Below are 26,585 nucleotides of genomic sequence, written 5' to 3'. Positions count from 1 at the left end.
ATTTGCAATATTATACCAATTATAATGTCACAACAATATATGGTGAATTATAATATTATAATATGGTAAATATATTATTGTATACATGTTTCACCTTTTGATTTTATTAAATGCCTAGTTTGTTGCAAATATTATTATTATTATTATTATTATTATTATTATTATTATTAACCTTTATTTATGAAGCGCTGTAAATTTACACAGCGCTGTACATGCAATCATTTTAGTCAGATGGTTCCCTGCCCTCGGGCTTACAATCTAAACAGACATGACACAGAAGGAGAAGGGAGTGGTGGCGGGAAAGGGTAAGAGGTCCAGCAGTTCCTCTCAACCTCCGAGGCCTGGACCAAGGCAGATGGACTGAAGGGAGGGCTTGGCTTCAAAATGGAAGGTTAATCTTCATCCAGGGAAAATACATACTCTCAAGTAGGATAATACATATACAATACATAGCAATACAGGAAATGGTTTGATAAAAAGACAACAAAAGAAAACCAAATAGCAAGCGACACTTATGCAATGCCTGGGAAGGCTTCTCTGAACAGGATGGTTTTCAACTCCGTTTTGAAGCTAGTTAAAGAAGTGATGGCTCTTGCTTGTGGGGGAAGAAGGTTCCAGGAGTGAGGGGCAGCAAGTGAAAAGGGGCAAATCCGGGATGGGGCAGAGGAAATCCTGGGCTGAGACAGGAACCCTTGACTACCAGAACAGAGGGCCCGAGTGGGAAGGTGAGGAGAAAGAAGGTCTGATAAGTAAGGAGGGGCCAGTCCATGGAGGGCTTTGAATGTCAACAGCAGGAGCTTATACTGAATGCAGAAAGGGAGAGGGAGCCAGTGAAGGGATGCCAACACAGGAGAGATGTGGTCAGAGCAGTGGGTGGAAGTGATAATGCGTGCAGCTGAACGCTGGACAGAGATTAAAGGACGGAGGTGAGAAAGAGGAAGCCCAGCCAGGAGGACATTACAGTAATCAAGTCGTGAGATCACTAGGGCATGGACCAGGATCTTGGCAGTAGAGGTGGAGAGATATGGTCGGATTTTGGCAATATTGTACAAAAAGAATCTACAAGCCTTGGCTGTGGTCTGGATCTGAGGGATACACGACAGAGAAGAGTCAAAGATAAAACCAAGACTGCAGGCTTGCTGGACTGGTTGAATAGAAAATTTACTTTCATAACAATTTAGAAGGGTTCTTGTTCAGAAATGTTAATCAAATAAATGTATTTTATGTTCTAACAATCTAAGTATTTTGATGATTCATGTGTTGGTGATGAAATCCCACTTGGGCTACCATTTTACTACAGCAGATTTGTTATTACTAATTAATATACACTTGCCACTTATGAAGGAGTCATAGTTGGACAGCAGAAAAACAGAAGTTGAAGTTGGAGTAGAAGTCTGGGGTATTGACTCCACAGCCGAAGTTGCCATATTTATGTTGATGATGTGGGATCTTGGCCAATGTGTTGCTAAGGTAAACATGACACGTTGGAAAAATAACAAATAATAACTGACATGCAATGGCTGTATACAACTTATATGGCTCAGTGTAGCGAAACAGTTCTGGACATGGAATTATGGTATGCTGTACAGATACACACATGGCACCTTACTGCAGAACCACTGCAGAACCATCTTGTGTGGGCAGCCAGAGGAAGACTGAAATAATTACTCTACTGAGGTCCCCTGGAAGTCTCACTGGATGATGTAATCATTTCATATCTGGCTACACAAAGCCATCATGGCCAAGTGATTTGAGTGCTGGACTACAACCCTGGAGCTCAGGGTTCAGTTCCCCACTTGGCTATGAAATCCATTGGGTGCCATTGAGCAAGTCACTCTCTCTGTCTCAGGGCAAGGCAACGGCAAACCTCCTCTCAACAAATCTTGCCAAGAAACCTCATGATAGGTTTGTCTTAGGGTGGCCATAAATTAGAAACAACTTGAAGGCACACAACAACAAATACAGTCGGCCCTTCTTATACAGTTGGCCCTTGGTATATGTGGGGGATCCATTCTGGATGCCCCCACACATACCAAAATCCGCGTATGCTGAAGTCCTCTTTGTCCCCACGTGCGCCACCATTGGGGACAAAAGTCCCTCGTCTCCCTTCCCTCCCTTCTTCCTCCCTGCTTACTTACCTTTGCTGATGCCGGCGCCACAGGGAAGGCCGGGTGCCGGTGTTGGAGGCCTTGAAGGCCTCTGGTGCGGCTGCTCGGCCTCCTCACCACTGCTGCCACTGCCACAGGAAAAGCCGGTTGGTGGTAGCAGTGGCAGTGCTGGTGGCCTCGGCCTTCTCGCCACCGTTACGGAAGGGCCTCTTGGCCTCCAACACCACCACCACCGGGCCTTTCCTGTGGCGGCAGCGGGAGCGAGGAGGGCAAGCAGTAGCGTCAGAGGCCTTCAAGGCCTGCAATACCGACACCTGGCCTCCTCAATGCCTCCGCTGACGCGGAAGGGCCAGATACCAGTGTTGGAGGCCAAGATGCCTCCAGCACTGCCACCAGGCCCTTCCGCGGCCACGGTGAGGAGGCCAAGGCTGCGAGGAGGCCGGGTGGCAGTGCTGGAGGCCTTGAAGGCTTCTGGTGCTGCTGTGTTTCGCACCTCCTCGCTGCCGCCACTGCCACAGGAAAGGCCCAGGGGTGGTGGTGTTGGAGGCCAACAGGCCTCCAGCACTGTAACCCAGCTTTTCCACGGCGGTGGCAGCGAGGAGGCCGAGGCCTGGCCTCCAACACTGGCACCCGGTCTTTTCGCCACTGCCACTACCGTGGAAGGTCCTCTTGGCCTCCACCACCACCACCACCAGGCCTTTCCTGCGGCGGTAGCGGCAGCGAAGAGGTGGAGCACTGCAGCGCCAGAAGCTTTCAAGGCCTCCAGCACCATCACTGGGCCTCGTCGCCACCTCAGTCTCTTCATCCTTGCCACTGCTGCCGCAGAAGTATCATGTGCCAGCGGTGCTGGAGGCCAAGAGGCCTCCAACACCACTGGCACCCAACCCTTTTGCGGTGGCGGAGGCAGCGAGGAGGCCGATGTGTCAAGAAGGCCGGGTGACGGTGCTGGAGGACTTGAAGGCTTCTGGTGCTTCTGCTTGTCCTCCTTGCCACCGCTGCCGTGGGAAAGGCCCGGTGGTAGTGTTGGAGGCCAAGAGGCCTCCAGCACCACCACTGCCACCACCACCTGGTCTTTCCTGTGGTGACGGCAGCAGCGAAAGGTAAGTAAGCAGGGAGGGAAGGGAGGAAGAAGGGAGGAAGGGAGGAGAAGTGGGGAGGAAAAGCACTTTTGTCCCCAATGGCCAAGTTTGCCATCCATAGATGCTCAAATCTGTGTATAAGGAAGGCCCACTGTACACAGATTTTTTAATACATGAATTCAAGCATATACGGATTTTGTTATACACGGGGGATCTTGGAACCAAACCTCAGCGTATAACAAGGGCCCACTGTATAGACATAGCCAGACATTTTTCTTTTCACCTTCCTCTCCTCCCCCCAGTTTTCCATCTGAAAGGAAAAGTCCATGGGGAGGGGGGCACAGCAGCTCTAAACAGTGCTCCCTCTACATTCACTGGGGTTAGGAGTGAAGAACCTCCATGAATGTGAAAACACAGCACATAATCAAATCTGCAAAAGTCAAAGTGGCAAAAGTGGAGTGCCAATTGCGCTAAGTCTCAGAGGGAGTTCTGTTAGGTGCTTAGGGAGGAAGAGAATACTCACCTCAGCAGGTTATGTCTGCTTATGCCACTAACAGAATACCAGCCAAAGGAAGCTAAAGATAGTTTTTTTTATTGCAACAAGTTTGGAGAACTGAAAGCTTTTACTGAAAGGGCATTTAATAGGGTTTGTAATGCTTTCAATACTACTGTTTAAAACTTCTTTTCATTATTTTAAATTGTTTTTAATATTATTGAAAATTTGATTACAATCTAATGTTAACCTGTTATATATTTTAATTTGTAAGCCAATCCCAGTTCTGGCAGAAAAATAAAGACAGGATATAAGTAAAGTAAACAACAACGACAGTTTTAAAAATAACACTTCAAACTCTGGACACAATTATAGAAACCATTCTAAGGGAGCATGAAACAGTACAGTTTACAGCAGGATAAACGGAGTGCCAGAGGCAAGAGTTGATTTCCTGTATGAATAAGCATGAAGCAATACATGTTCTAATCACAGATAACAGTCTTCTTTGCAGCAACAAACACTAGGTGCAGAAGACAGTAGCAATACAGCTACATGACTTCAAAACAACTCCTCCATCTCCTCCAAATGAACAAGTCTAATTAGAACACAACAATCACTGCTTGTTTTTTCAGGCTTGTCAGAGAAACAACATAAAATCTCCCAGGACCAAACTAGAACAGACACAGATCTGTAATCAGATTGCGTGACATCCTTCTCCCTCTCCCTCCCCTTCTCTCCCTCTTTTCCCCTAAAAGCAGCCATGACACCACACCAGATTGATGCTGTGTTCCTAGAGGAGGAAGGAAGGGCTAATCTTTCCTTCCATGTCATTTTCCTTAACCAAAAACCTCTGCTCTACAGATGATATTTGCCATTAGGGGAAATAATACAAGTGTTCTTTGTGTTGCCAACAGAGCTAGCATACTGTAATGGTTTGAGTGTTGGATTAGGATCCTGGAGACCAGGGTTTGAATCCCTGCTCGACCATGGTAATCCCATGCATGACCTTGGGCAAGTCACACTCTTCTCTCAGCCTCAGAGGAAGGCAAAGGAAAACTGTTTCTGAAAAAATCTTGCCAAGAAAAACCTGCAATAGGATTGTCTTACAGTAGACATAAATTGGAAACCACATGACAACAACAACAACAACCTCTGTGTTGTAAAAGAGAATATTAATTATAAAAGGAATCTCTCTTCTAAAATGTTTGTATATCCCATTATTGAGAAAGTAAATTTCAACTCATAAGCAAGCATATTTATTTAGGGAGAAAAATTAAGTATGTGGAAGACTATCTATGCACACAGGCCAAAATAAAGCTGCTTTGGGTCACTTTGGAGGTATGCTGTTTAAATGATGCAGTCCTAAGGACTGGTGCGCAGCTTTGGTGCAGCTTCCAGACTCTTAGGATGCATGTATCATTTAAACAGCATACCTCCAAAGTGACCCAAAGCAGCTTTATTTTGGCAGTTTGTATGGGGCCAGAGTTAAAGTCTGACGAATTGTTTTCCACTACTGTTTTTAATAGTCGCTGTTCCAGCACAACATGAAAACTTATACAGCTTCTGTTTTCTTCTTGGTCCATATTAATGTTTTAAATAATAATAATAAAATTTTTATTTGTACCCCGCCCTTCCAAATGATCAGGGCGGCTAACAAAATGCACCGAAGTGCAGACAATATACAAGATTAAAAACAACCATAATAAAACAACAATCCATAAAAACAATAAAAAGCCCCTTAGCCCGTCCTCACGGCCACGAGAGAGGAGGGAGGCCCACAGGATATTTAGTCGGGGAATGCCTGATTAAATAGGAAGGTTTAAGACCCTTCCTAAATTGGGCCAGGGTGGAAGATGAGCGGAGCTCCGTGGGCAGCGTATTCCAAAGGGCTGGGGCAGCTGTGGAAAAAGATCTTCTGGCAGTGACAGCCAACCTAGCCCCAGGCACCTTCAGGAGTTGCTGCCCAGATGTTCTGAGGGTGCGAGGCGGAATGTACGGGGAGAGGCGGTCCTTCAGGAATCCTGGGCCCAAGCCATTTAGGGCTTTATAGGTAATAACCAACGCCTTATATTGAGCTCGGAAGCGGATGGGCAGCCAATGGAGATCTTTAAGCACAGGTGTTATGTGGCTGGTCCTGGGAGCACCAGTGACCAGCCGCGCTGCCATATTCTGCACCATTTGCAGCTTCCGAGTTTGGTATAAGGGTTGCCCCATGTAGAGTACATTACAGAAATCCAGTCTCGAAGTTACCAGAGCGTGTACAACAGTTTCAAGGTCCCTCTGGGCCAGGTATGGGCGCAGCTGGCGAATCAGCCGAAGCTGATAACAGGTACTCTTGACCGTCGCATTCACCTGAGCAGTCAGGTGAAGGGACGAGTCAAGAAGCACCCCCAGACTGCGCACGGAGTCCTTCACGGGGAGCGTGACCCCATTCAGGACAGGTGGAACCACCTCCATTCCTGGACCAGGGGAACCTATCACTAGTACCTCCGTTTTCTCTGGATTAAGTTTGAGTCGGTTTTCCCTCATCCAGCCCATTACTGACTCTAGACAGGCCACGAGAGGAGAGACGCCATCCCCAGTCACTACATCAGTCGGAGACATAGAGAAAATGATTTGGGTGTCATCAGCGTATTGATAACCCCGCGCCCCATGTCTCCGGATGATCTCTCCCAGCGGTTTCATGTAAATGTTAAATAGCATGGGAGACAGAATGGCTCCTTGAGGGACCCCGGTTTTAAGGGCCCGCTCGCTGGAGCACACGTCTCCCAGCTGCACCATCTGGGACCTCCCAGAGAGGTAGGAGCGGAACCACTGGAGCGCAGTGCCCCCGATTCCCACCTCAGCCAGGCGCCCCAGAAGGATACCATGGTCTATGGTATCGAAAGCCGCTGAGATGTCCAAGAGCACCAACAGGGACACGCTTCCCCTGTCAATGCCCAGACGGAGATCATCGACCAAGGCGACCATGGCCGTCTCAACCCCATGACCCGCCCGGAAGCCAGTTTGAAATGGGTCCAGATAATCCGTTTCATCCAAGACCTCCTGAAGCTGGATCGCAACCGCCCTCTCGATCACCTTTCCCAAAAATGGTAGCAGCGAAACAGGCCGATAATTATTATGAACCAGGGGGTCAAGGGAGGGCTTTTTTAGGATCGGTCTTACTATGGCCAATTTAAGATCCGATGGAAATCGCCCATCCCTGAAAGATGTATTAATTATCCGGCGTAACAAAAGTGTTACCGCCGGTCCCCCCTGGGCTGCTAACCACGAGGGACAGGGATCAAGAGAGCAGGTTGTCTTCCGAACACTTCCGAGGATCTTGTCCACATCCTCGGTACTCACCGACTCAAACTGATCCAGTATAACACAGTCCACGGAGGCTCTGGACGCTTCTACCCTAGGTTCTGCCATAATGTCGGCGTTCAGACCTTCGCTTATACGAGAAGTTTTATCCACGAAAAAGTCGTTAAACAAGTCACAGCAGGCCTTAGAAGGTTCAAGGATCTGGTTCAGGGCGGGAGGGAGCTGAGTTAGCTCCCTGACCACCCTGAACAACTCTGCCGGACGCGACTCCGCGGACGCAATACGAGCACCATAGAACGAGTTCTTTGTTGCTCGTATTGCCTCTCCGTAGTCCTTTAACAGTCGGTCTAGGAGAGTCTTGTCGTTTGAGCAAAGGTGTTTCCGCCAACGGTACTCTAGCCGTCGCAGGACCCGCTTCCTCGCCCGGAGATCTTCCGTATACCAGGGCTTTTACTTTACTTTAAATACTACACTTAGGCATATATTGTCATAAAACCTAGGCAAGAAGTTCTAATAATTAAAATCTCAGGGGATGAAAAATGAATTTAAAGACTTAGAAACAGAGCAAACAGTACCCTGGACCAAATGATTACCCTTATAATTTGCTCCATTGTATACTGGCTTTTGTTTATTTTTTTAACAATTGTATATTTTATCTGAGAGATTTCTGAGATGTTATATTTTTAGGGGAAAAGTGTCCAAGAAAAGTAATGAAGAACAACTACAGTAAAACCTCAGTATCTGGTGGGGATCTGTTCTTGTTTCCTGCCCCCACCCCCACGGATACCAAAAAACACAGGACCTCGAATCCCCCTGTCTCTAAATGCAGCACAACATGCATGCGCCCACTAACGCACCCACATGCATGTGCCACTATTGCTTAAATCTGCAGATGGCAAACCTGTGGACAATGAGGCCCCACTGCCTGACTGCCCTGAGCAATGAGATCCTCTATACGTCGCCCCAGAAATAAGTTTTTATGAGTGTAAAAAGGCTTCCTCCAGATAAGCTGAGATAGGAGTGCTGGTACACATGCATGGAGTTTTTGTTATGGAAGAAAAGAGCAATGCAACAATTCTTCAAACTAATGGACTACATACAACTAGTAAGCCTTTGTTTGGATGCACTGAATTTCTTTCTATATTGATATGAACTAGGCAACAGTGTTCTGCCACTATAACACTCAATAGCCTTGTGGAGTCTCTCATTCTGATGCTTCGTAGGATCAAAAGTGTTTAGCTGTAATTTTGTGATCGAGGCACTGCAAATTTGAGGTGGGAAGCCCAAGTTGTATGTTCTGACTGTCCAGGACTCAATTTCTAGGCAGGAACAGCCAATTAGGAAAAAAGAAAAGAAAAGCTGTATTCATTCAGTTTTGTTCTTAAAATGCCGCCCAGGACTCTATTAAATAGATCATGATTATGAATTTGCAGGAGTTAGACAGAGCAGTGGAGGGCAGGGGATCTATTGGGGATGTCTCATCCGCAGGGTTGCCATGGGTCAAGATCGATACAAACAAATATGTTGAGAATAAATTCTCTGAGGTTATTCATTCTCTCTTGGCACCATAAACTAATTCAGTTGCTTAGAATAAGGATGGAGAGAATGTATAAATATTACTTTTTCAAACTGCAGCTCCCTCAGCCAAGATGGCCACTGGACCACTACAACTACAATCCCTCAGTCAATAATGACCACTGGCTTTGCTGGCTGAAGATTCCAAGCCTTGGGGGTGGATAACCTCCAACCTGCAGACCAGATCTGGCCCTCAGCAAGAAAACAGCAAAAGCAGATTGCAGGAACTGGGCCCCCATAAGTGCCATATAAGTACCAAATAATGACAACATCCATGCTGCAGAAATAATACATTTTGACATCGCTTTAACTGACATGGCTCAATGCTATGGAATTCTGGGATTTGTAGTTTTGTAGACATTTAGCCTTCTCTGTCAGAGAGCTTTGGGACCACAACAAACTACAGCTCTCAGAATTCCACAGCATAGAGCCATGCCAGTTAAAGTGATGCAGCCACTACTGCTATCATGACTACTTCAGAGAGCACCATCTTAGAAAAACAGAGACTGAGCCAAACAGTATCAAATAAACTTTTGCTCCACTATCTGTTGAAATCAGTAGACTGAAACATATTTAAATCTATATTTAATTGTTGTCGGTGTGCACTAATCAAAAAAATCTAAGTGTGGGAGCATATGTACTGTATACAATTAATTCTTCTGTAACAATAGTTCATTTAGTTGATTCTACCCTACATTCAATTAAACAATAAAGATTGTAGTGATAAGTCACATACAACTAACAGTTTTTTAAAAACAGAAACAAGAGCCCATCTTGTAATTTTGGGGTCAATAGTTAAATATAGTTTGCCTCCTAGAATTCATTAACAGAATGTTAGAACCTAAAATCCTCCAGAAAAGAAAAATAAACAAGATATTGTAACAGACTTTAAAACACTGAATTGTGTAATTAAAGTTTTTAATGAAGTATTTACATATCATATATCAAATGGAGCATTCACCTCAGACCTTGGAAAAGTTACTTTTGGGGACTACAACTCCCAGAATCTCTCAGCCATGAGGGCTGTGTGTGCACGTGACCAGAGGTTGAAGTCCAACAAAGTAATGTTTCCAGCCTCTACCTCATACAGAGTCCCTGCACATACACTCACCATGTACCTGTAACATGGCTGCAGCACTGTAACTACACTGCATTACAACTCCATGTCAGTCTGCAATGTACCATAGATTTGTATTGACAGACTGCAAAGAAATGATTAACTTTAGAATAAAAAAAAGAGGCACAGGATCTAAGACAGAATCCAGCCTGTGTTTTGTTGAAATGCATATAGATTATCCCTATTTTATTTGTTTAAGTATTTATATTCCACTTCAAAAGCATTCAAATGAGCAGATGCAATTGCTGTTTAGCAATTATCACTATAACATGCAAAAGCACAGTAAGAAATAAAAATCTAAGTTGAAAGTAATTTGTTTGTATAACACTGTCCATTCCTTCAGCAACTTTTACTGAGTGCCCTCTAACTGCACTTCTGATAATAGCTCACCTACAACCTATTTGCACCGTTAGATTTTATAGTCCAAATGCTGATCATTTCATAAAACTTAACTGGTTAATAGTCCTTCTACAGCCATTTCACTTATACTAGCATTAACTGCAAGTAGGAACCAATGTTCCACAGTTAAATACAACCCTTATGGTTAACTCAAAGTACTATACAAGAATATCTCTATCATCAGGTATTTGTCCTGGCTGCTGCTTTCTTTTCACTTTTGTTCATGACTTAGGACTATCATAAAACCTTGGCCATGCTTTAGCTGCTGCTAGAGCAACGGTTCCCAGCCTCTTCTATGCCTCATACCACTAGCCCATGTTTAATCAATGTTCATACCCTCTATAAAAGTAATATAACATTTGAAGATGAAGAAGTCTAGTTTCTATTTTTTGAACCACAAATTGAACAATATACAATACTGCAGGTGAACAGACTGAACTTTAGCAAAAAATAAGCGTTTACCTCAGTGCATAAAATGCAAATCTAATTTGAGCAATTAGATTCTAAATTTATTCAGGGGGGAAAAATGAGTGATGACACAACAATAGCAATAGCATTTACATTTCTATACCACTTAATAGTGAACTCAGCCATCTCTAGGTGGTTTACAATCTGTAAGTCAAATGCCCCCCAACAAGCTGAGTACTCATTTTACCGACCTATGAAAGATGAGTCAACCTTGGAGCCCTGGAATCAAACTCACAACCTTGTGGCTGCAGTACCAGCATTTAACCACTGCACCACCAGGGCTCCTTTTTACCCATGTCACTCAGGCCCTATACAGACCGGCCTGAAAGACCGGCCTGTGGGCAGAGTTGGGGCGTCTGGATGACACATGCCCTTATTCTGCCCACAGGGTGCCCTGACGCTGTGTGTTGCTCCAGACAGAGTTTGGTGGGGCACCAGAGCTCTTTGACAGAGAAGGTTAAATATCTTGCAAAATCCCAGAATTCCATGGTACTGAGACATGGCAGTTAAAGTGTTGTCAAACTGCTTTACTTCTGCAGTGTGGATATACTATCTGGCACTTTTTCAGCACCTTAGCCAGGGGAGCCACTCGCAGCAGACAGGTTACTATTAACAGCATCTCTTCAGTTTTCATGCGCATTCTGTTTGGATGCTGTACTTAAGTACTATGTATGCTGCTTTGTCCAATTCTTGTGTTCACTCTTATTCTACTTGCCATGCTCAGCTCCACATGGCAAGCTCAAGGGAAAATTCATAGCCACCGAGGAGAACTTAGCATGAATACAGCCATAATTTATTTTCCAGGCTGAAGAAATGAAATGGCAAATGAAAAATACACGCTTTTTTTTAAAGACAATAAATCTGCAAGCTTTTTCTAGGACAATAAATGGATGGCTAGAAGAAAAGATTACAGACTTTCTCCACATGTTCGTTTGCCATGCAGCTCTGCTGCTATCTTCTGAGTGTGGAAGTTTTCTATTTTCCTTTAAAAGGATTTTAGTCCTGATTTTTATGCTGCTTTTAATTCTTGGGTTTTTTATTGTCAATAATGGTGCGTTACAGACCGCCTGAAAGCGGTGGTCTGCCACCGCCAGAAAGCTGCAGCCTCCAAACGGGGAGGCTTCCCGGCAGCGGAAAAGAAGCTGCAAAAAGCAGCTTCTTTTCACGCCACGCTTGTGACGCACGAGTGCGCAAATGGCGCACTCGTGATGTCACAAGGCAAGGGCGACGTGCGGACGCTAAGCATCCAGCATGTAAAAATGGTGGCGCCCGTGTGTATAGGGTGCCACCATTTTTACGCCCTCGTCACGTGCTAGGGGTGAGGCCAGTATGGATGCTAGGTCCTCAACCAACCCCTAGCATGTGACAGGGGTGGCGCAAAGGCCTGTGCGGAACGGGCCAATATTTTTAAAGTTTATATTATTTTGTTAGTCTAATTGTAAAAAGCAATTTACAAAATGGAAGCTAATATTCTGAGCGAGGAGGGAGAGGAAAGAAGACGTGCTGGAAGTGTTTCCTGGCATGTTCGATAAAAAGGGGGAGGTCATAAAAGCTGACCTATTAGACAAAAGTTGGGGTTTCCAAGAAGGGGTTTGGTCGAGGTCAGGAACGCTTGCTGGCTCATGCTGGACTCAACCCACAAATTACTCTTCTTAAGTAGCTCAGCCGTATCCGAGTGTATGAGGTCATTTTTTAGTGTGGGATGGCACCCTGGGTTCAATTATGTGATTATTTAGATGCTTAGTATCAGCCCAGCCCTTCTCCTGCAGCCCATGTTCTCTTCCTGTACGTTAATTTTCTACAGGCTGGTGTAGGGAAAAGGTACATTCCCTGTAATGTGTCTGATACTTCACAACTGCTGCACCTGAGTAGTCTGAGAACTCCTTTGTGGTATTTGCAATGTAGTTTCTAGACCAGGGAACTTGGGGGGGGGGGGGGGGCTGGGTATGCAAATAGTGACAGGGAAGTTTACCCCACATGCCCCTGTGAGTTTATGAAATGAACCACCAGAGACCATTGTTGTCAGTGTGTGGTTTGTGCTCCCCTTGGATTTTTTTCCCTTTGAACCTTTGTCCTAGAAAAGATGTGTGCTCTTTCAGGCAGGCCCCTCCCCACTAAACTATGTGTGTGCTGTGTTGTGTGTCGGTTCTCCTTTGTGTTCTCTGCTCCTCAGTGGTGGTGGTGATGAACGTAAGGTGATTTGACCTCTTGTATGAAGAGGTACCGAGAGGCTTGCAGTAGTGAAGCCATATAAAATGGCACCTCAGCTACCAGAACCACTGGGGTGTTGTTGCTGAGGCCATTTTATATATTGTGATGTACACACATTTGCTGGGCATAGATCTTCATTTAGTGTGTTGTGCATGGCTTGAACATGTGAGGCATTACTGGTGGTGCCCCTAACTGGGCTTTGGTGCGGACATGGGTCATGGTTGCATTCTTGTTTTTATGCTTAGCTTTAAAGGAATAGGGCTAGCCACCTACCCTCCTCCTGAGCTGGCTGACTATAGGAACAGAAGCCATGTGTACTTAGGGGATGCTTGCTCTGCCTTCCTCCTTCCTGGGTAATTTAAAAAATTTAACTGTTCTCTAACCTAATGCTCTCAACCACTGGTTTGATCTACAGGAAAGGATGAGAAAATTTCTCAGGCTGAGTAAGGGTTGTTCTAATCCTAGATCTTTGTTGATGAATTCCATTTTGATTCCATTCAAGTTAATCAGATTTTCAAAAACTCTTATGTAAATTTGCTCAATCTCATGTCATAGGCAGATGACTACACTATAAAGTATTTGCAGACATTTGCATATATAGACTCTATGCTTTAACACAGGGGCAATCGGCGGCAGGACTGGGCTGGGGCCGGTCCCAAGCCCTCGCTGGGCCGGATCCGGCCCATGGGCCGTAGGTTGCCTACCCGTGCTTTAACAGTTCTTTTCCCAAGAAGAAAAACAAAACAAATTTGCTATTCTGTAACAGATTAGCAGATTAAATCCTATACACGGAACTCTGTCCTCCAGCTGTCTTTATTTGCAAGAATACCTTTGGTTCCACCTGAGTTCCAGAAGCATTTTAGGAAGAAAAAAAAAAGTGGATCATTGCAGCTTCATCTTGACGTGCACCCAGAGAAATGGAAATAAATTAAGGACATCCTAGAGGCGTAAGAGTTGGGGGAAGGACCCTCTGCGGCTACACCCCTATTTTTGTCCTTTCTATGCTTCATATACTACTGTCAGGGATGATGGGAGTTGTAGCTCTTCACCTCTGGCTTGAACTCACCACCTGGTTGTGCACCGCACTGACCAGTTTTGGCCAGTGGTTATAGCTTAGCAGAGTTACAGAGAATAGGCTGAAGACCCTGACAAACTCTCCAAGCCTTCTCACTCTTGCTTCCACAGAAGTCTTCACCCTTCTTCAGGATCCAGCTGGCTCTTGTAGCTTCACCCAAGACACCAGACAACTCAGTAGTCTTAAATAAAAGATCTACTTTATTCTACTATATACAGCTCCAATACTATCCAACACAACAATACTCAACTCCTCACTATCCACTCTACAACCCACACAATACATTGGGATGCATAGTCATTATTATAGTCAATGCATGGTACCACCCACTGTTGTCTGTTTCCACCCAGTAGGCGTGTACATCATTCTCATTGGTTCTCTTGGTTCATCCCACAATTAATGGTTTCATCATCTCAGCCTTGACCACTTAACAATTGTCAGGTGTGTCCAATTATCCACTTTACATTTCTTGTCCTTGGCATTCTGGACTTGTTAATTGTATTACCATTTACACCTGTGTGGTTCTCAATTGGCTTCTGCTGAGTCATCCTGACTCTCACATGCATGTTTTATTTCATTTACTGTATATCCCATGTTGCTTTTTTCCTTGACATTCTGAGAGTCCCAGTCCAAAAAATAGCATTTCAAGCTCTGGGATAGCCCTGCTGGCCATACAGCAAAATGAAACAAAATCCAATATCCACAAAAGAACACTACACACTGGCCAACGAAAATGCACAAAACACATTATACAAGCTTTTGAAGCTCCAATGGGTTCCTCATCAGGCAAAAGATGTTTAAAAATCATACAAGAGAAGTGTGGAAAGTGTTGATAATAGAGTCACAGCCTAAATTTTGTATCAGATGTTGTCTCTGCTCTTGTTTAGTTAGTTTGGAAGGATCCCAATGCAGACAGAGGCCACTTCCCCTTTTTTGGTCATGTGGGGACTGAGACAAAAGGCAGTAAAATTTGAACTCCATTAGCAACAATAAAGTAACTTTTCTTGAGATCCAAAGTGTCTTTGTTTTGCAAACAATAATTTCAAGATCTGTTGTGCTATCAACTAGTGTCTAAATCACATTGGGGGGGGGGTGTTTCACAAGCAAAGCAGGCCCCCTGTTAGATTTGTGGAGAAGGAGTGAATGGCAAAAGAGGTGACACTAACTAGCTTTCACCATTCTTGTCACAGATTTAAAGTATAATTTTATTATGTGGTGAAGCAGTTGTACAACCATGTATAAATGTGCAAAATCAGTTTGGTAGGGGAATGATAGGCTTAGTCATACATAGTAGCTGTTTCAAAATGTCTCTTATTTTACAAGGAATTTTAAAAGGAATTTTAAACACCTGTCCTTCAACCATAAAGGATATCAGACAACTTGAAACATGGAAATCTGTGAATATTCAACAAGATTTCTGTGTGTGAGTTATTATAGGCTTAGCTGTTATTGTACCCAAGACTGCTACGGCATTTTCTGGAAAATGTTTTGTGGCAAGCCACTATTCAGGTTTGAACAGGAGTGAGATGGACCTATTTAGAAGCACAACCATAATCTGGTCAGAATTGCTTGCTAGAAAGTTTCCCAAGTGGATCGAAGACCCTATCCTAGTGGCAGTGCTGGAAATAAAGCAAACAGGAGGACTGGGAAAGGAGTGGTGCAGTGAAAATAAACATTTGTTTTTCCTGGGGTATATAGAAGATTCTGCATTATCTCCCTGAAGACCAAACTGCTTTTTACCTGTAGGCACTGCAGAAGGACTTAATATATCTAACAGATGCTGCAGTTAGGTGTGGGGAGAAATAAACATACTACTGGGTGCTACAGAGTAAATTAGCAAAAGATTGATACGCAGATGAAGCAACTATTTGTAGAACAGAGGGATGACCTTGAGATAACCTTACTGACTAGCCCTGGGTACCCTAGATTTTTAGCATTCCTTTAAGTAAGTTTGGTGAGGTTATAGAGGTTCTGTCACCAGATCTGAGCAAGATAGGAGTGCTTTGAAAGGAAAGGAAATAACATCAGTGATATTTCCCTTTCCCAGTTGGTAGTTTATGATGACCTCCTGGGGTATTTTGCACACTACTCATATATAGTACTATGATTCCACTTTAGTTGCCATGGTCCCATCCTATAGAATCCTTGTGTGTTGTAGCTTGGTGAGACACCAAAGGAACTCTCTCCAGCTGAGAATTTTTAATACTCTTCCCTAAACTACAAGTCCCAGATTCCACAGGCTATTTCCATGGCAATTAAAGTGAGAACATAGAACGATATTTGTGTAGTGTGAATGAGCTCTAGGGCTCAATGGACACTGGCAGAACAAGCAGGTATTGGTGGGAACAATGATAGGAGTCAGAACATAGTTCAGTGCTTCCTTTTTCTGCAGAAAAAAAAATCCATTAAAATGTTAACATTCATTGGGAACAATAAGTATACAGCAATATAGTACAGACTGAGTTGCCTTAGCCAAAATTCCAAAATCTGAAATATTCCAAAAACTTTTTTCATGGCTGGCTGAGAAAGTCACACTTTTGATTTCTGATGGTTCAATGTACACAATTGTTTCACGCACACATTAACTATTGTTTAAAATTTCCTTCAGGCTAGGTGTATAAAGTGTATATGAAGCCTAAATAAATTTTGTGTTTAGACTTGAGTCTCATGTCCAAGATATCTCATTATGTACATACATGGAAATACAAATATTCTAAAAAAAACAAAAAAAAATCCAAAACACCTCTGGCCCCAAGCATTTTGGATAAGGGAGACTCAAGCTTGGTAGCTCCCAAGTTGTCCCAGACAGCAAAGTTATTTGTATATCTTAAATCAGAATATACAATCTTCAAGAGAACCCAGATTAATTGTGCTCTAGCTGTTATGAGATTAAAATTTTTAGCTGTTTTTCTTTAGGAACTGTGTAAGAGAGTAATTATATTTTATTGATTTGTAAAAGGCATAAAAGAGACGAGGCAGTAAAATAAAAACACCACTACACATAACAATCAAAACCAATAGTTTTTGTTCACTTTTTGTCTGTGGAAGTCAAATCAAAACTAAAAGTGTGCTTAATGTATGATCCACTTTCTACAAACATACCAAGGAGTGTCTAATTTCTTCTCTTCAGCCTGTTAAAGTTTTTTATCCTCATAACAACCCTGTAAGTCTGACAAGTAGCTCTCAACTAGATTCTGTGTAGTGCATCAATGTCTTTTAGATTTATGAGCCAAGAATGCAGATCCCTGAGGGAGAGGGAAAGCACTGAGAGAATGATTGGCCCATGGTTAGTTACACAGTCAACCTTAGAGCCAAGTATGGATTTAAACTCTGGTCTCCCAGAGCTAGTTCTAGTCTGATATTCTAACCACTATATCAAATAGTCCCGTTCAGCCAAATACGTATGGCTTACAGAACATTAAAAATTGTTTAACAATTATAAGTCAAACTGCTAAATAAGTTCATGCTTCCTTTAGATCCATGACAAAATTTCTGGAAAATTTTCCAATTCAAAATTTTCCAGAAAATCCTAATCACTGGGTGGAGGCCTTTCTGGAAACTCACTGGATGCCAGCACCTGAGCTAAATCACCAAATAAGGCACTTTCCACCCACCAGGTGGACCATGGAGAGTAAACAGACACAACTGAGGGTGGATGGGCTCCAAACATACAGAATCTTAAGGAACAACAGACAGGAAAAGTGAGGGGAAGATGAAGAAGTAAGCCAGTCTTTTTACCTTTGTGACCCACTTTACATCTATATCCAGATGTCACACATACCCACTTGACACAGTATATGAATAAAAATATTTTATTCATTTAGTGTGTATATTTTCATTCACACATTCATTTATATTCATATTTTTGCAGCGTCATTTCCGCACTGCGATGTGCGGACGCTAAGCGTCCACTACGTCAAAATGGCAGCGCCCATGTACTAGGGTTAGGGGCATCCGGAAAGGACGCCCCTTTCTAACCCTAGTACATGCTGAGCACATACTTTTTGGCTGTCTAGAACACGCCATTGATTGGTATCGTATGTCATCATTGTCATTTTACTCTACCTCAAGGACTTGATTAGGATGGTTGCTAACACACTTAACTGAGGATAAGAGGAGAGCTACCTAGGCAGGGAGATCCTCTACCTGGCATTTGTGGCTCACTGGAAAAGCTTGAGACAGAAAGCTCAGGAAAAGAAGGTGATGCTAGTGCTCCATGAATCTTTAGCCTGAAGGGGAGGTCCAAGCAGAAGAACCTCTGGGCCTGAGAGATAAATGCAGCCCAAAGGGCCCAGGAAAGGAACTGGATGCAGGACAAAGCCACACTTCCATGCAGGCACTACATATTTGGTCCCAATGAAGTAACTGGGAGAAGAGGTGGCCTAAATCCCTTGATGTGGAATGACCAAAACTGTTGGTGTTGGGGAAGGGGTAATTTCTGTTCTGGGAGCAGTCACTTCAGTAAAATGTTTTTGTACTGGCCTTGTCCTTGGTAGAGTTTGTGAGCTGATGGAGGGGTTCAGGCATATTCCCTCTTCCAATACAGACCCAACACAGTCCATGGCCAGATTTAGTATGAAGAGCATTTTGTTCTATGACATAATGAAACTCTCAGATTTGAATCAATCCTATCCAATTTGTTTGTCCATGACTTAACTTGTAAGGGAACTAAGTTTGTTTTCAAAATTAATGTGTGTGAGAAACACACTTTAGTAATATAAATATGGTTTTAATAAAACACTTTGACTTGATAGGTAAACTGAACACTTCATTGCACAGCCTGACTACCCATGAAAGGGCTGAATGGTGGTGGTGTGTTTTTTTAAAAAAGTTCATTCATTCTGCAAGTCACTGTCTCAATAAGCAGAAACTCGCCAACTTCTGGGTTAGAGCAACTACTGCTGTTCTTCCTAGTAGAATATCTCCAGTTGGCTATACTCATACTTCAATAAGGCATATAGAAGCAAAGAACATTGGATTGCCTTTATAATCTGATCTTAAGAAGCATTTCTGCTTTTCATTGCTCTTAAATATTATGCACATTGCAGCAGCTAGACCATATTCAAATCAAATTGGAATCCGATTGGTAACAACTTGAAGGCATACAACACAACACAAAGACCAACTTCAGAAATCGATTTTAGCTATAATTTACTGACCCTAAAGAGAACCTATTGCAGGGTTTTCTTGACAGGATTTGATCAGAGGATGGTTTCCATTGCCTTACTCTGAATTTGAGCAAGTATGATTTGCTCAAGGTCACCTTGGTCCAAAAATATACTGCAGAAATAATCCATCTTGAGACTGCTTTAATTGCCCTAACTCAATGCTAGGGAATTCTGGGAACTGTAGTTCTGTGAGACAGTTAGCCTTACCTGTCAGACAGCTCTGGTACCAGAATAAACCACAATTTCCAGGATTTCTTAGCACTGAGCCAGGGCAGTTAAAGAGGTCTCAAACTGGATTATTTCTGCAATGTGTTTTGGACCTCAGTGGACTTCCACAGCTGAATGGGGATTTGAATCATGGTCTCTCAGAGTCCTAGTCCAGTACTCAAACCACTACACCAAACTGGCTCTCTTGACCTTTGGAAAATGTTAATTAAAGAATGAATCTAACAAAGCTACATCTTTGTTAACAAAGCTACATCTGTACAAATTCTTTATTTTTTAAATACAACCATATGTACAAGTTAGAACTGCATTCTCATAGCATTGTACAACAAAATCGATTCTTGCAGTTCCAAAGTCCTTTATCCCACTAGCCCACTCAGAGGTTTACTAAGGCTTTTCTTCCTTAGTGAAACCTCCAGCTGAGCTTGTGATATAAATGACTTTATACCAGACAAGACATGGTATTTGATTTAACGTGGCTGTTTAGAGAATAAACAGGCACTACAAACACATACTCTCAGTCGTAGAGGAAGGCAAAGGCAAAACCTGCATTGAACCAATCTTGCAAAAACAAAAACAAAATACCCCACACATAAAAGGTTTTTCATAAGTCAGAAATGACTTAAAAGTGCACAACAATAACAAAACAGAGGGGGAAAAGAATTCATTTAACAAAGTCATCACAGACAAATGCTACAATATACAGTGATAGTTTATGTGTATCCTTTTTGATACATAACTAAAGATTCAAAATTGCTGAGAGTTAAGATTCAAGATTAAAAAATTGTTCTTAGTCAGCATTTTTCTACTGAACATTTTGTCACAGCTTTTATCAGAAGAGGCCATATCATGCACATTATCAATGTGTGTGCTCACATATACACATATAGACACAAATATATCCCATGTTTTCTTTGGATAAGCCTGATGTATAATACTTGCCTGTATTCTATGTGGTTTTAGCTACTATAAGGATCTCTTACTTCAAAAAAATATGCAAGAACCCAACCATTCATTCTTACATTTCTGTACTTGCATTGTAGTCCATCTGTTACTTATTACTAACGTATCAATGTGCATGTTAAAAATGTCCTGTATTCTGTGTGAATGTGGACAGTCATAACACAACAATTATTGTATGATATATACTAATCATGTTCCTATTGTAAAAAAACCCAAAAAACTATAGAAAAAAACTTACTGTATAGCAATAGTATGGGCAGAATCCAGCCAGAATTGAATTGCACCAACTTAAATAAGAAAGGTGAGCTTTTGTGCTGAAATAAGTAACACATGCTGAGCTTTTGTGCTGAAATAAGTAAGACTTATGTGGTCAGATATGGCTAAATTCTCACCAGTGACACCTCTCCTCTTTCCATCCAATAACTGATTTAATAACATATGGCCTCCATTTATAGATGCGTAATACTTATTTTGAATTTATTCCACACTGAACCAGTTATTTCTGTTCTGAAAGGAGTATTTGCCACTTTGATCCACCAAATTTAGCACCTAAGTGTGGGATGCATAGACACTGAATCACAGCACTGTATACGATTCCTTGTTCCCATAATTATGTTGTATAAATAATAAATACGTTTTAGGACTAGCTATGATGAAGACTTTAAAACTGGATGGTTTCAGTTGCTTCACATGAATTGATTTGGATGAACTTTTAAAAATAAATTAAAACAGGATATAGGAATATTGGACCTTACAGGCCCATTCAGGGTTTTTTTATTCTTTTTGAAATGTATAAATGAACATTTATATTTTCTACTGAAATAGGAATCATTAGATTAATTCCAGATATCTATTCCCTGCAGGTTGTCATTTAAAAAAAAAATCTATAGGTTTCATCCTATAGGTTGCACTCCATAAAAGGTTATTTGATCCCTTAGAGAAAGGAGACATTTTCCTTGTCCCCTGTAGTCCTCCCCCCAGTTCTGCTCCAAATAGTTGGGGCACCTTCTGGAACAGTGAGAAAGAGGAGATATGGGGAGCTTAGGGTTAAGAGAAGCACTAAAAATCACCTTTCTCTTCATCCCACTGATGGAGAAGGTGAAGGAGCTTTCTGCGAGTGGAGCGACACCAATTGCATACAACTGTATAAAATTTTCCTTTGATCCATTTTTTTAAAGTTTCAGTTTTGTCTGCTTTACTTCTATTGCTGCTGACCATACTTGGATACATACTAGAGTAATTAAGCAAAGGCATGCTTTTTTAAAATAAACTACAGTGGAAATACAGTGGGACTTTTATGGATAATAATAATTTGACTAAACTTCAAGGCCCAATTTATAGGAAGAGGGGGGAAAATCCACATTATTGTATGAAGTAGATGTCTGACCTTTTTTCAACTGCAGTTATCTCTAATTTGCTTTTCTACCCACCCATCCCCATTCAAAACCCCGAACAACAGGATGCCAATGAAATAGGAAATTTGGATACAATCATCAAATCCAGTAGTTCATATATATAGGTCAAATGGATGTTTGTGCTTCTTATGAAATAAAGAGATGAAGACTAATGTGATTTCAGACCATAATTTTATAGGAATGACTGCAAGACATGTTATGAAAATGCCATTGTCTTCAGTATAAATCAATATTAAATACTTTATACAGGAAGCACACTTTCAGAAGATGGTCCTCACGGCTTTCTTTTATATCCTAATTACAACTGCAAGCTTATTACTGTTTATCTCTTCCTTCAATTATTTATGGGGCAAAAAGAAAAGGACTGCATTATCCATATTAAAATATTATGTGCCTGCTATCTCTATTATTAATGCCATACAAAAATAGCTCAGGTAAATATTCTTGCACAAAAATGTTTTGCTTTCCACCAACACTCATTTATTATTCATAATTTTAAGTGTTGAAAAGTTTTCTTTGAAAATTTGTGTCCTACAATTTTTTACTCTGCATTGCTGAAAGAATGAAGGACACATTTCATGAAGGCTGCAATCATAAGCCATGCTTACTTGGAAGTAAGTACCATTAAAATCAAAGCACATATCCACTTTAAAAAAAAGAGGCACTGATTCATTCACATCCAGTTTTTATACAAACTACCCCTTTACAATATCTGTAATGGCTTCACTTCAACAAAATGCTCAGACGTGTAGAAACTTGAGCTTACTTTTCATGCACTGCTGGTATTCACAATTTGAAGTATAACAATACATTTTCTAATTTCTAACAGGCAGAAATAGATCTGGCAAATTTAAAGAGGTCTCTTTCCACTGCCAAAGACACCAAAGATATTTTTCAGAGCTGCCTGGTTCTCAAAATGGGGAGCTAAGGGCTCTTGAAGTAGTGTGTAGTTGCTAGGAGAAATGTGGGCTTCCTCCCATTCCCTTTTACTCTTGCTACTTGCCCTAACCTGGTCACTACTCCAATTTTTAAATTACAGGCAAGAAAGAAAGGCTGCTTATCAGAACCATGAAGAGCTCTCTTAGTAACTGCCAAAAAGGATTAAAATCTGTCTGGTTCATACACAAATCTGATAAATGTTACAGATGTGATTACTGACAGCCACAGATATTAACCCTTCCACTTTGGGGGGACATTGTATACCGTTCTGTGATGACAACTACATTTAGATGGCTCTTGATAGTCACCGGTTCATATCTAAGATTTCAAAGGAGAATGTCCACATTTGATTGCCAGCCTTCACTTTTTAATCAGATTTCTGGCATGCATCATATTAATGACAAAAAAAATTATACCATCTGCATAGGCCTACAATTGAAGCATAATGTGCAAGGCTGGTCGATGGTGAACATATTGCATGCCAAATCTCCCAGACCATTGATGCAACCAGCTCTGCATTTGCCAGTTTGCAGCATGAGGTTTCTAGAGCTGTGACACTGGGCTGGCACAGGCATTTCCACAGACAGTCACAAACATACGCAAGCTACGTCAGATGCACTTGAACAAAAACCAGCCAAACAACAAACCTAAAGGCAAGCTAGTATGAGGCTGCAATTTTAACTGACAAAAGAGTTTTTCCTCACTGTCACCTCCAAGGCCAACACCACTTCCTCCTTCAATAATGTAGAGAAAAGGACAGCTACTTCTTGGCTCCATGAAAACATAAACCACAGACACTGCTGGCCAATTTGCTCTGAAATACTCCAGCAAACATCGCACATTTCCTTCAAAGCAAACTTTAAAAAACGTGCAGATATGTAGCCCCCCCCCCCAGCTATTTGCAGAGTTTAAAGTTATCTTCAGATTAGTTGGAAGTTAAAAGAACAAAAAGGTGGTTTTAAAAAAATGCGGCTAGTAGGGTTTGGTTAAACTTGATCCCATTTTGTTCCAGCAGCAGAGGAGAAAGACAGAATAATGGGAGGAAGGAAGGAAAGGCAGAAGGCTTCACTCCAACTCCCCAGAGAAGCCCCAGGCAGTGAAATGCCCCTCACTGCACTGATCTCCATTTAAGGTGGAGGGAGGGGGGTTGTAGCTGAGAGGAGGAGACATCTCAGAAGGCGAGGGGGGAATGGAAGGCTCTCTGGATGAAAGGGAGAGGGAAGGCAGAGGGGCAGAAGGGCAGGAAAGGCAAGCTGAGGCAAGGCAGGAAGGGGGCCAAGAGTCAGAGCAAGAGGGGGAAAAGAGGGGGGCTATCAGATGCCTTTGGGCAAAGGAAGGGCAGAAGAGGCTCACTCCCAGGCAGCCAGAGCTGGAGGGGAAAGCCTGCCAAACGTCTTTCTCTCTGGCACACACACACACAGAGAGAGAGAGAGATCCCAAGAGGAGGCAGAGTCAGGGACTGCGGGCTCTTCTGTGTGTGGGAGGGGGGGGGGAGAGCTGTAACACGATGCCATCCCCACGCACCCCCCTCCTCCTGCTGCCTGCCTCCTCCCCAGCCTTCCAGGCTATAGTTAGCACACAAAAAGCCTGCAAACTGCAGCCCTGCCCCACTGTCCCTGGCAAAGAGGGAGAAAGAGAAATAAATAAGGGAGGAGGAGGAGGAGGAGGAGGAGGAGGAAGAGGCGAGGGAAAGAGAGTGAGAGGGTGGGTGACGAGGAGGAGGAGGAGGAGGGGGTCCCCTACCTTGGCCTGCAGGTACTGAGGGTAGTAGTAGGTAGTGTACTGGGGGTACATCTGCTGTTTCCACACTTTGCCCATGAAGCTGGAAGAAGGGAGCCCGCAGCGCAGCAGGGAGGAGGAGGAGGAGGAGGGAGGGCGCTTGGCAAGACGAGGAGGAAGAGGAAGAGGAGGAAGGCCGAGCAGGAGGAGGAGAGGGCTCGCTCGCTCTGTTTGGCGCGCGCTTCCTCTCTCCCCAAAAGTGTCCCTGGAGCAGGAAGGTGTGGGTTCCCTTTCTTCGTTTTCCTCTTCTTCTTCTTCTTCTTCGTCTCCTTCTCCTCACCCCCTCCTTTTCCTTTTTCTCCTTTCCTTTTTCTTTTTCCCCTCACAAGAGAGGAATGAAAGAGCCCAGAAGGTCTTCTTCCTTGGAGCTGCAGAGGGCACCCAGGAGGAGGAGGAGGAGGGGGGCCCGGGGTTTGGGGGGGGGGGGACTGGCCTGCTTCCCCTCAGACAAGGGAGAGCGCCGCCGCCTCCTCCCTCTGCCTTTGCCTTGCCTCCGCCTTCTTCTCCAGCCCCGGAGGCTTCCCAGAGACCCCCACCCACCAGGCCCAGAGAGAGACAGCCCTGCCTCCACCGTGGAAAGCGGTCAAGAAGGAGGCAAGGGCGGACTGCGGCTGCGGCAGTGGGGCTGCTGCTGGTGGCGGACTGGCGGTGGTGCCAGGGGGAGAGAGAGAGGAGGAGGAGGAGGAGGAGGAGGAGGAGGAGCTTCCCCAACCCCCCCCCAGACACCCAGCCGGGGCTGGGAGGGCGGGGCTGGGGTCGCAGGAGCCGCCAATAGAGAGAGACAGGCAGCAGGGAGAGCAAGGCAAGAGGAGCCACAGGGAAGGAGTCGCCCAGGAGGAGGAGGAGGAGGAGGAGGAGGAGAACCAGGAGACACTGCTCTCTTTTGCGGGGGATCCTCGCCCAAGCCCCGCTTTTGGGGGGGGGGGGTTTAAGGCGCCCAGATCGGAGGGAAAGAAGGGCTGCTGAGACTCAGAAAGTTTGGAAAGCGGGAAGCTGCACACAGGCAGAGGCACAGGGATCCCTGCCTCCTACACATACACACAAACACAGAGGCATCCCTGCTTGCCAGACACACAAACACACATCCCTGTCTTACACACATACGCAGAGGCATCCCTGCCTGCCACACACACACACACCCACACCTGCTTGCCCTGAGGACTGCCTCCATTCCCTAGCTTCTCTCTTGCCTATTCGGTGCTCAGCAACCCGCCTGCCACCTGCAAACAGCTCTCTTGCTTGTCAGTGTCATTTTGAAAGATCAATGGGGCCATCGTCACCTTCTCTCTCAGAAATTTGTTGTGGTTGTTGTTGTGTGCCTTCAGGTTGTTCCTGGGGTTTTCTTGGCATGTTTCTTCATAGGAGGGTTTGCCATGGCCATCCTCAGAAGCTGAGAGTGTGTGACTTGCTCAATGTTATCCAGAATTTGAACCCTGGTCTCCATAGCCCAATGCTCAAGGAACTATGCCACAGTGGCTCTCTAAGAGCTTTGTGGAGTAATATACACTGTTGTTGTTTTTCAAAATGGGGTTCTTGAGTTTGTTGTTCCTGAACGTTGTAGCTCACCCCAAAACAAGGCAGTATCATCAAGTGCAAAAGGAGTTGTACTGCAAATGCAAACAGAGGATAGAAGGGAGCCCCTCACCCAGCCCCCCCCCAATTCATCCTGATATACTTTTGTTCCAGTAGTTCTCCCAACGAATTCCCCAAGCTGAGTCAACCAGCAAATTCCAAGAGCATACATTCTGTTGTACAAGTAGTTTTCACCTTAATTTAGTTTTCTTCTGCTCAGTATACTAGTGTATTTGTGTTCTTCACTGCTCTCAAATCAGCTTCGACTTATGGGAACCCTATGAGAGGCCTCCAAGTCACCTTGTTATCAACGGCCCTGCTCAGATCTTACAGATGGAGAACCATGGATTCCTTTAGATTTTGTTGTTGGGTGCCTTCAAGTCATTTCCAACTTATGGTGACCCTAAGGTGAACCTATCATGGGGTTTTCTTGGCAAGATTTGTTCCGAGGCAGTTTTGCCATCACCTCCTTCTGACGCTGAGAGCGTGTGACTTGCCCAAGGTCACCCACTGGGTTTCTTGGCTGAACTGGGAATCAAACCCTAGTCTCCAGAGTCATAGTACCAACACTCTCAAACTACTATGCAACGCTGGAAATGCTGCCTTCCTCTTTTCCTACTACCTTCTACTTTGCCAAACATTATGGTCTTTTTTTAGTGAGTCATGCCTTCTTGTTGGCTATATTGGCCCCTG

General features: G+C 43.7%; 1 protein-coding gene across 2 annotated transcripts in view; it reads right to left on the bottom strand.

The window, feature by feature from the left end:
* The window catches only part of RBMS1 (RNA binding motif single stranded interacting protein 1), a 186,620-nt gene extending 161,655 nt beyond the window's left edge, over positions 1-24,965 (bottom strand). For both annotated transcript variants that reach the window (XM_042459747.1, XM_042459831.1), the window contains exon 1: positions 24,285-24,965. In XM_042459747.1, the coding sequence (XP_042315681.1) occupies positions 24,285-24,359 (75 nt within the window). In that variant the 5' untranslated portion in view covers positions 24,360-24,965. The remainder of the gene's footprint in view (positions 1-24,284) is intronic.
* Positions 24,966-26,585: the final 1,620 nt, after the last annotated feature.

The sequence above is a fragment of the Sceloporus undulatus genome, chromosome 1, assembly GCF_019175285.1.
Source record: "Sceloporus undulatus isolate JIND9_A2432 ecotype Alabama chromosome 1, SceUnd_v1.1, whole genome shotgun sequence".
NCBI classification, from domain to species: Eukaryota; Metazoa; Chordata; class Lepidosauria; order Squamata; family Phrynosomatidae; genus Sceloporus; species Sceloporus undulatus.
This window is presented reverse-complemented; position numbering and strand designations above follow the sequence as displayed.